The 12,170-nt window shown below is 31.6% G+C and overlaps 1 protein-coding gene across 2 annotated transcripts in view; it reads right to left on the bottom strand.

The window, feature by feature from the left end:
• The window catches only part of pald1a (phosphatase domain containing paladin 1a), a 65,328-nt gene extending 53,557 nt beyond the window's left edge, over window positions 1–11,771 (bottom strand). Inside the window, exons 1-3 of one of the 2 annotated variants that reach the window (XM_067368563.1) lie at window positions 11,458–11,771; window positions 3,008–3,193; window positions 2,804–2,906 (exon numbers count right to left, since the gene is read on the bottom strand). In XM_067368563.1, the coding sequence (XP_067224664.1) occupies window positions 2,804–2,906; window positions 3,008–3,180 (276 nt within the window). In that variant the 5' untranslated portion in view covers window positions 3,181–3,193; window positions 11,458–11,771. The remainder of the gene's footprint in view (window positions 1–2,803; window positions 2,907–3,007; window positions 3,194–11,457) is intronic. The other variant, XM_067368562.1, reaches the window with a different exon arrangement.
• Between the last annotated feature and the right edge of the window lie 399 nt (window positions 11,772–12,170).

Here is a 12,170-nt window from a genome sequence, read left to right as displayed (position 1 = left end):
ATTAAAATAAAGCTAAAATAAAATTAAAATAGTTAAAAAATAAAAAATAGAGTTAAAAATAATAAAATAAAGCTAAAATAAAATAAATAAAATAAAGCTAAAGTAAAGCTAAAATAGAGCTAAAATAAAATTAAAATAAAGATAAAATTAAATTAAAATAAAGTTAAAATAAAAATAATTGAAAATAAAATAAAGCTAAAATAAAATAAAATAAATAAAATAAAGCTAAAAGTAAAAATAAAATACATAAAATTAAAATAAAGCTAAAATAAAATTAAAATAGTTAAAATAAAAAATAGAGCTAAAATAAAATAAAGCTAAAATAAAATTAATAAAATACAATAAATAAAATAAAGCTAAAGTAAAGCTAAAATAAAGCTAAAATAAAAATAAAAAATAAAATAAAATAATAAAAAGAATTAGACAAAAAAACAACTAAACTTATCGGTTACTATGAGAACTAAAAAAAAAGATTTAGTTGAAGCACTAAATTAAAAAATTAAAGCGAAAATGAACCTAAACTGTAAAAAATAAATAAATAAATGATAAATAAATAAATAAAATGACAAAAGCACATTTCTAAAACAAAAACAAAAATTAAAATGAAAAGTGAAAACATTAAAATACAGGTTGATTCAACATTTTAATAAAATAATAAAAATAGTAACTAACTGACATAATAAAAGTAATATTACCTCCTCTGGGAGAAGGTTCAGGATCCCATGATGCAAACTGAACCGATTTAAAGATTAATTTGTGCAGGTATCTATCACGTTGCTAAACCTGGAGCTAGTGTGCTAGTGTATAGGATGTATATTTATAGTATGTATTGTGTGTGTATATATATTTTTCCCAGGTGATGTTGGAACGTTTTGAGTCTACTCCAAATTTCCCTACTAGTGACAATAGAGTATATTTCAATTTCAATTTCAATAATAAAGAAGTAAAGTGACAGAAGCTTTCATATCACATAAGTTTGACACAGCTTTAACATGCATTAACTCCAGCTTTAATAAAATGATCTGCTAAATGACTAATTAATACTTTATGAAGCATTAAACTCAAGAAGAACATCAAATAGTGAGGAACAATGGCAGCGTTTGAGAAGCGAAACTCATCATCGGCTCGTCAGCAAACAGAAACTAACGAGCAAACAAAGAGAACGAGCGCGTGTCTTCAGGCCTGGAGCTTCAAAGCCTTCAGAGAAGGTGCAAACGTCTTCTGAAGACTAACGAGCGCAGAGCAGCGGGGCAGTAATTAATTACACTCTCTGTTTGTGAGGACAGACGCGCCACGACACGTTCACGGCCCGCGGATCTTCCTGAACTCCTGAATGAAGGAAATGAGCTCAGACCTGATGTTAAGAGTGAATCTTACAAAAAACAGAGCTGTGGCATGATGAAGAAACTCAATATATCATACTATATCAAAGCAGAATGAATATCATTGTACCATAGTATTTACTGCATATAAACAGCTCTTTCACACTGTTGTAGCTTGCAAAACTTTATCAAGTAACTCAACTCAAACATTAAATGCATTTCATTGAGTTTTGCACGATATGACGGTGAATTTTTATAAAGAACACCATGGCAAAATACTGTACTTTAGTAGTAGTAAAATTGAATGACAATTAGGCAAATTTTCTCCACCATATTTAAAAAAAAATATTTAAAAAGAAAATTCTATACACATTTTTTTGGATTTTTTTTAAAAAATGCGTTGAGGAGAATCAGGTGAGAAAATTTTAATTAATTAAATTACATTTTATAAATCAAATCAAATAAATATTATATTTTTTTCAAATATATATATATGTTTACTAATATATATATATATATATATATATATATATATATGTTTACTAATATATATATATATATATATATATATATATATATATATATATATATATATATATATATATATATATATATATATATATATATATATATATATATATATATAAAATATAATATATATATGCGCACACACATATACAAATAATATATTATATAAACAATATATTATATTATATATTTTTTAATATTATAATATAATATAATATATATAATGTTATTTGAAAATATATATGATTTCATATACAATTTAAATACGGTAATGAGAATCAGATGAGAAAATATGCCTATTTGTCATTAGATTTTTTTATTTATTTTCAAATAAAATTATATTTTATAAATTAATTATAAATTATAAATTAATAAATATTTTTTAGATTATAAATTAATAGATATTTACAATAAATTAATTTTACATTGTTGTAGTATTTGTTAAACTGCTTTTAATTTTTCATTATTCATGTAATTAAAACATTTTGTATTTTCTTGTTTTATTTTAATTTTTGATTTAAAAAAAAAATATTTTGTTGTGTGCTTTAGTCATTTTTATTTATTTATTTTTAATATGCCTAAATAGTTTTAGTTATTTTTGTACGTCAAGTTAAACTAGAAGGTTATGAATATTTCCTCGGCAACCAGCTGAAATAAATATAGATGAAATAAAATAAAAACAATAAAATAAAATATTTTATTTGAGTTAATGTTTATTTAATTTTAAGTAACAATTTTTTATAAAAGTATAAAGAACCTGAAAGGGGGACAAGGTTAAAATAATCAACAAATAAATTAGTATAATAAAAAAAAAAGTATTCAAAAAAAAAAAAAAAAGATAAATGTTTAAAAAATATTTTTTATTTTAATTTTTTTTTTTTTTTTGGAGAGAGAAATGTAACCAGTTTTCATCAGATACACCCTCACCACATGAGAATAATCGTCCGGCTCACCTGGACCAGATGGTGCTCAGGCATGTTGTCCGAGATCCTCCCAACTTTATAGTTTGTACGGAGAACGTCATCATGGATCTGAAACTCCTGTCTGCAGTTATACCTATAAACACACACACACACACACACACTCAATCAGGTGAATTATATTCAGCTGCACACACTCCGCAGGAGCTCAGAACAGTGTCGCGCTGCTGGACGTACGTGATGACCACCGGAGCCACTTTATTAGTGATGATGGATTTGGCCTTGTTGTTGTGGATGTTGAGCGTCTGGAAGGAGGCGCTGCTGGCCGACCGCCTGCTGTCCGTCATCCCGTTGCCGTGGAAACTCTCATGCAGTGTGGGCTGGGGAGCAGCGCTGGCAGTCGTACCCATACTCCACTGGCAGCTGTCAATCACAGAAAAACACACATTTATCAAATGAACACAGCAGCAGGTGCTTCATCCCTTTCTCATCATCCTCACACAGTCCTGAGAACATTCTTGATCACCTTGTTTTATGTCCTTAGCCTGATTGAATTAGGAGCGAGCGCAGGAATAAATCAGTTTAATCTCTCTTATTTCAGTATATGGGTATATGAATGCAGTGGTGATAATCTCAGTCTGCACAGCGGTTTGTTTTTCACGCTCACCGGATGAAGCTCTTATACAAGTGTGGCAAATTTAAGGTGACATCTTCAGAGCACAACCCGCCATCTGCAGAAATGTGCCCTAGATGAACGTCTCGCCTGCCCTGAAAACCCACCCACGGCCGCCAGACGATCGCTCGCAAACATCCTCTCTCTGAAAAACAAGCTGTCACGACCCCGTCTGCTGTTTACAGGCCACCGCAGGCACGCTTCTTTAAGCGCTCGCTTCCAGTTCTGATCGAGAAAGCAGAGGTCAAATGCCATCAAGGGCTCGCTGGTGTTTTTGAGCGTTTCAGTAATGCTTCAGTATCTGGGTCACCTGGAAACAAACCTGCAACACTTTTGTTTGACTACATTTCTAGTGCTTGAGACATTTCAAAGCAGCATGAGTTCATCATTCGAGTGTGAGAGAAGATAAAAAAGGCAATAAATCTGAGACAAAGACGGAATCACTAACATGAAATGTGTAATAATATAAAAAATTATAAAATATATATTAAAAATCAATGCTATAAAATAAAAAAATAAACAACCAAGTATACAAAAATACATATATAAATAAAATTTAACTAAATAAATAAACACTATAAATGCATAATAAAATATAAATAGAATATAAATAGAATCTATAAATAATATATATATTCTATTTATATTCTATTTATTTATATTCTTTTATTTAATATTATATATATGACAGAAGAGAAGAAAATAAATAAATACAGAAATAATAACAAAACATGCTAAAAAAATAGGGAAAAAATTAATTAATATAAAAATTATATAAATATATAATATAAACAAAATAAATAAACAATTAAACAATACACTATAAATATATAAAATATAAATAGAATAATATATAAAATATAAATAGAATAATATATAAAATATAAATAGAATAATATATAAAATATAAATAGAATAATATATAAAATATAAATAGAATAATATATAAAATATAAATAGAATAATATATAAAATATAAATAGAATAATATATAAAATATAAATAGAATAATATATAAAATATAAATAGAATAATATATAAAATATAAATAGAATAATATATATATATATATATATATATATATATATATATATATATATATATATATATATAATAGTGTGTGTGATAGAAAAAAGCAAGTAATAAAATAAATATAAATACATAAATAAAACAAGCTATAAAATAGCAAAAACGAACAATATAAATATATATAATAAATGATATAATATAAATAAACAATAATATAAATACATAAAATAATATAAAAAAATATATATATATATATAAAATTGTATATATGATAGAGAAGGAATAAATAAAAATTATTAATATAAATATAATATAAATACAAATAATAAAATATTATATAAAAAAATCAAATTTAAACAAATAAAATAAAATATAAAATATATAAAAAAGACAGATGTAAAGTAAAGTTTAAATGAAGTGTATCAAATTAAAAATAAAAGTAAATAATATAAATACAACCCAAATTCTGGAAATGTTGGGATGTCCCAACTATTTTGAGACCTGTAACAGGCATCAAATTTGAAATGAGCTCATTTTGTGCATAAAATTGTAAAATTTCTCAGTTTAGACATTTGTTATATTATCCATGTTCTATTGTGAATGAAATATTGGCTCATGTGATTTGAAAGTCTTTGAGTTTTCATTTTATTCTAATTTAAAAAACGAAATTTGGGTTGTAAATACATAAGTAATATAATAAATATAATAAAATAATAAATACAACATTTTTAATTGAGTATTTTAGTATGACCACCACACAATGAACACATTCCTACATAATCACTATGGTCTCCACACTGAATCAAACTGGGAAGCAAAACACTAGTTCTCAAAGTGACAGAATTCCCTCAGGAAATCCAATTACTGCGGCCCATTCACAGGGAAAATAAAATCTCCCAGTGTCCGCTGCACTGAAAACAGAGACGGAAAAGAGCGCACAGATGGGCATTCCCTTTCCAGCCTCGCCATCTATTGAAATTCCACTGGTGAAGTTCAAGCTGGGACGGATCGCTCAGCACAAAAGGGTCTGCGTGCAGACAGGAAGTGCTCTGCAGCTGCAGGAAGCATCTGCGGTTGAACGGGCTAATCAGAGGAAGGATGCAGAACGCTTCTCATTCTTGAGAGATGTTGAGAGGAGATTTATATCACAGATCACACATCACATGTACAGCTTCAAGAAGAGCTGGGAACACTGGGATAGACTGATAGAGGCTCTGTCAATCACGTCCGTTAGATCAGTGGGTCGCGACCCAAAAATGGGTCACGGGTCTGTAATACAGCAGCGAAGTGAACATGCTAAAATGCAAATAATAAATGAATTACTCATAACAAAATATATGAGTAAATTCGGGTCAAATCGGGTCTCCATTAGAATCCCACACAATCCCATTGGTTCAAAATGCCAATGGGATCCCCCTCCCAAATCCAGTCTTTATTAGAACCCCCCACAATCCCATTGGTTCAAAATGCCAATGGGATCCCCCTCCCAAATCCAGTCTTTATTAGAACCCCCCACAATCCCATTGGTTCAAAATGCTTTATATATAGGGACAATTGGATCCCCCCCCCCCCCACCAAATTGGGTCTCCATTAGGACCCCACTCAATCCCATTGGTTCAAAATGCTTTATATATAGTGACAAATGGGATCCCCCTCCCAAATCCAGTCTTTATTAGAACCCCCCACAATCCCATTGGTTCAAAATGCTTTATATATAGGGACAAATTGGATCCCCCCCCACCAAATTGGGTCTCCATTAGGACCCCACACGATCCCATTGGTTCAAAATGCCAATGGGATCCCCCTCCCAAATCCAGTCTTTATTAGAACCCCCCACAATCCCATTGGTTCAAAATGCTTTATATATAGTGACAAATTGGATCCCCCTCCCAAATCCAGTTTTTATTAGAACCCCCCACAATCCCATTGGTTCAAAATGCTTTATATAAATTATTTATTTATTTATTATTATAGGGACAAATTGGTTACTATATATAAAGAGTCAACATTTAACCATTCTGCATCCATTATTTGACTAAAACATGATATTCGAAGAGATAAAAGGTGCGACTTGATTTTTGTCCAGGAATTTATTGAATGGTGAAAAGTTTCTCTGTATTCTGAACATAAAATGCACAAATAAATCATAAGCTGAAAGTAAATTGGCCCAATTTGGATTTCAAGTTGACTTTAACTTATAATATTTATCTCCACACTGAAGTCTGAAACTCTCCAGAAGAGGGTCAAATGAAATCTTAAGGGAACATGTGACTGAAGCAAACTGTAATTATGGTGAATTAAACGCAGCTGGAAAATCATTTTAAGACTCGTCTCAACTCAAAGATATGCACAACTTACATGGTATAACTATGGTTTTGGGACTGTGAAATATGATATCACAGTAATACCCTGCTGTTCTTTTGAAGTAGCATGATAATATCATATGATACTGCTTTACTGCAGGATAAAGGAACGTTCAACTTTGTTGGTAACCGCAAAGTCAGTGTTAGGTGACACACCTCACACAGAGAGTTGCCGCCTACCTCCACAGGAAGTACAGGGTTATTATAGTTAACTACGACTAAAATTAAAACTAAAACCTTAAAAAAAAAAAACGTTAACTGAAAAAAAAAAGAAAGAAAAAAAAAAAACACACCAACAACCAAAGCAACATTTCTCTAACTAAATCTGAAATAAAACATAAAAACCATACAGCCATATTAAAAAAAATAAAATAAAAAAATACAAAATGACAAAAACTCACAACAAAATTAAAGCATTTTAAGCATCTTCCCAAAAGAATCCATTACATCTCACTTCAGTGTCTCTTTAATAAAACTTCAAAATCAAAATCTCATCTAGAGTTTTATTTCAGAAATATCCCAACAGCATAAAAACACACTATATAATCTGTCTGCAGACAAAAATAGCTGTGTATACATCTAATTTCTTACAAATTAGAGCTGCGCAATTGTGGATAAATTGAGAAATTGAGTTTAAAATAAAGATCACAGTTTCTGAACAGACAACTAAACAAAACATGTAATTTACAAGAGGTTCTGACCCAATGTTAATTGCTGCTGTCTATTTAAAAAAATATTTAATTTATTAGAATTTACTTTTAATCGGGCTGAGTGAATAATTCAATGACTCCCTGATAAAGACTTGTTTCATTACTGGATCAATCAGTGTTTTTGAACAAATCTCTTGAATGAATGATTCAATGACAAATACTTTAACATTCACTTGGCGCCACCTACTGGTGTAACAATGTAATTAATACAATCATTATTTGAAGCGTCAAGTTACTTTCAAAAGGCTCTATTTTGATCACTACTGTAGACATCGGTGTTTATATCTCAACTATAAACTAAGATGTCCAGTTACCCTAAGTCACAGGGATCTATCTGGAAATCAGAACATATCCTTAATCTGCGGCACATTACGTGTAGGTCAAAGTTACAAAACCATGACTTAAGTCTTAAGACATAAAAATCCCTTGAAACAGGGAACTACCCGCATAAAAATGAGGATGTTGAGTGTCTTTAAGAACAGAACATACAAATGCATGACAGCGATGTTGACATGAATAATTCACTTGAGTAAGACAGCGGTCAGAGAACGGGTGTTTACTGGTGTTTTACACTATATTGAAGATTATTTTGACAATCACCGTTTCACCTCCATTAGCAATGAACCACAGTGTCACAGAACTTCCCCTATGAGTAAGAACAACTGCCCCGGAAAAAACTAACTTCCTCACACAACTTCCTGTGTTGCAACACCACGGGGATGTGCATGTTACTTCATGATGGTATTGGATAGTAATACCGTGGTACTGAATGATTTGCATGTTCACTGTAATATTTACAGTTTAAATGAGGTTTCGGTGAATAGATAACCTTCATGTTTAGTTAAAACGCCATTCATATTCATGCTACAAAGGATAATAAATATATATGTTCATATTTAGAATGACACAGATCCCTGTTGAATACCTCTAGAAATAAAAATGAAAGCATATAAATATTTAGTGCTTTTGTAAAGGAGAGTTTGAACTCGGATATCAACAGACCAAAAACACTTTGCATGCAACTAAATATCAGCACTTTAATCGAGCTTGGCATTTGTCTGAGACCAAACTGGCTGTATGGTTTTCCCAGAATGCTACAGGAAAAATTGTGCATCATCTCTCACACACACACATATACACACAGGCATTTACAGATCAGAAATAGCACATAATTACAGTTATTCTGAACAGAGCTCAGCCCAAAATGAAAACACAGCCTCGGCATCTACATATCAACACACACAGTTGGCATGTTAAATCTGGTAACTCAAGGCTACAGGATATTAAAGGATGATTATGTATCATATATATGAACTGGGGCATATCTATAACTATTTAACATCATATGACCTCGTCTTAATGGCCTGAATCTGCATTTACTGTGTGGAAAAGAGCAGCTTGGTCATTCAAAAATCAAAGAAAAGAGTGAAATGCATTAGAACGACATGAGGGTGGGTTAATGTGTGTGTTGTGGGCTAGTAAACAACAGTGTGACCAATTGACAGAGAGACAGACATCATGTCTGTCACATTCCTGCTTGAACCCCATGGAAAACCCATCATGTGACGACACGCTCCAAATCAAACCACAGCACTGCGAAATCCATTAGTGAAACTGCATTAAGCCAATGCAATTCATCATTTTATTTCCCAATAATTACTCTCTACACTCGTGTCGTGCCTTTCAACCAAAACATCGAGCAGTGAGAGATGTGCGGAGACACGATTTCATGTCTCAATTTACTCATTTAATAAAAATACATGCAACTCGTACAGAGAGACACACATAATGCTACTATACTAATGTACTTTAATATTTAAAATTAAAATGATAAACTATAAAAGTAATTTTGAAAGTTAAGGGAACATATAAATATTAGGGATGCAGTGTTATAAAAATTTTGGCCGATACCGATAACCGATAATTCTTTATATTTGAAAACCGATAACCGATATATTGGCTGATAAATCTAAATCAAAATTTGTATATCATTTTTGAGAGCCTGATTACAAAAACAAAAGTCTCACCAGTAAAATCCATGTCCCAAGCACACGATTATAATGTTCTCATTATAATATTATGTATCTTATATGACAGACTTACGCTGCAGACTTAACTCTATTTTCCTTTTTGAAGTGATTTTCAATCATATTTCAAGCAATTCAAAACCATCATGATGAACAGTGCGCATCTGAAGGAAATTTTGAATTATTTAATCGGCTTTATTATATCGGCCACATTGTCTTATCGGGCCGATAATATTAAAAATGAACATATATATCGGCCGATAACGATAATTTTTTTAATTTGAAAGCAGACAACCGATATATAAATTTAGATTTATCAGCCAATATAATTTTTGAGAGCCTGATTACAAAAACAAAAGTCTCACCAGTAAAATCCATGTCCCAAACACACAATTATAATGTTCTCATTATAATATTATGTATCTTATATGACAGACTTACGCTGCAGATGTTGAACTTAACTCTATTTTCCTTTTTGAAGTGATTTTCAATCATATTTCAAGCAATTCAAAACCATCATGATGAACAGTGCGCATCTGAAGGAAATTTTGAATAATTTAATCGGCTTTATTATATCAGCCACATTGTCTTATCGGGCCGATAACATTAAAAATGAACATATATATCGGCCGATAACCGATAATTTTTTTAATTTGAAAGCAGATAACCGATATATTGGCTGATAAATCTAAATTTATATAATTTTTGAGAGCCTGATTACAAAAACAAAAGTTTCACCATTAAAATCCATGTCCCAAACACACAATTATAATGTTCTCATTATAATTTTATGTATCTTATATGACAGACTTGTGCTGCACATGTTGAACTTAACTGTATTTTCCTTTTTGAAGTGATTTTCAATCATATTTCAAGCGATTTAAAACCATCATGGCAGACAGTGTGCATCTGAAGTGTCTCAGCTCAAGGAAATAATCCATTATTTATCGGCTTTAATATATTGGCCAAAATTTTCTTATCTGGCCGATAAAGATAACATTAAAAATGAACATATCGGCCGATACCGATATGGTCGCTGATATATCATGCATCCCTAATAAATATAGGTTAATATATTTTGATATTTAATAAAATAAATAGAGCTTAAAAAGTATTCCTAAAAGAAATCATTGCTTTTTAAGTGGTGTGAGTCTAAAAAATATAAATAAATCAATCAATAAAAATTTTAAAAACCCTAAAATACCATTTAAAACGCAATTATTGTTTTTAAAAATGTTTAGCTTTGAGGACAGCAACTTTTTGCATCACTATACAAGAATAAGTAGCAGTGAAGCGGTTTTGCTTTAAATATTATTATTTGAAAACATTATCTGGCAAATCAGTGTGGTGTAACCGACAGGAACTTTTTGTTGTCACTGTCAAAAAAAACCATAAAACAGGAAATGACATAACAGAGAGGACCCCTGTAGACCCTCATGAGGGGGTCAACCCTCTTATGCTGTCAAATGGCAAAATACCTACATTTAATGATGTTTGTATATAAAAAATACCTTGAAAACTGCTTAACATTTCTTCACTTGACACTTTTAGAGTCATTAAATCACCATGAAAATAGTATGAAAGTTTTTTTAAAACATACAAAACCAACATGAATACAAAGCTGATATTTATAAGAACTAGTCAGACACATTTTAAACCAGACAAAAGCCATCACTTACATAGTCTGCATACAAAAATGGACATTTCATGAGAAATATTTGAGCAGAAGAATATATAAACAACCAACTCAATCAACAAGTCCATATATATCCTTGTGATGATGCCTAAAGACTGTGTGCAACGAGATTCATCACTAAAATACAGAGAACACAAAACAAAGTGTATAAAACACATTCAAACTCTCACACACACGCTCCAGCCGTACCTGAGAACACACGCGCCGCAGCACCATCAAATCCAGAGAGGTCTGGGCAGAGCGGCAGCGCAGAGATCCCGCAGACAGGCAGATCGACAGGTATCTGCGCAGACTAACTGAGGCGTGCCATGAGTTTCTCTACAGCAGTGTGCATGCATGCGTGTGCGTGTGTGTGTGTGCGCGCGTTTCGGTCAGTCAGCCTCTGATTAGTAGTCTAAGACAGCGAGACTTCAGTCTGAGCAACAGCGAGCGTCAGACACAAACACAATCTCAGGAAGAGCAGCGTGGTAAATCTGCGTGTGTGAAGGATGTGTGGGTGGGTCTTACCCATCTCTCTCACACACACACACACACACACATTACCACATGAATTAAAACCTCTCCACAGTGTGACCGTGTGACTGCCACCCCTTCAAACACACACACACACTCACAGTCAGCACAAACCAAACAACACGACGAGCTAACAGCATGTGTGTTTACATCGCGTAATTCACCGCAGCTCTCGTAAGTTAGCACACCGAACTAATTACTTCATTCGTAAGCAATTAAGACACCCCGTTTCTGATTGTCAACACACACACAGCTGAGTAAACATGGTAAATCTCAGCACAGGTTTGAAGCAAGATAGGACACACACATTTATCTCAGGACAGAGACTTCTACTGTATATCCTAATGTACTTAAATATAAACATATACAATAACTGTTAGAAGTATTTT

This window comes from Chanodichthys erythropterus, chromosome 19 (genome assembly GCF_024489055.1).
Source record: "Chanodichthys erythropterus isolate Z2021 chromosome 19, ASM2448905v1, whole genome shotgun sequence".
Classification (NCBI taxonomy): domain Eukaryota; kingdom Metazoa; phylum Chordata; class Actinopteri; order Cypriniformes; family Xenocyprididae; genus Chanodichthys; species Chanodichthys erythropterus.
Note: the sequence above shows the minus strand (reverse complement) of the source record. Positions and strands in the feature narration are given on the sequence as shown.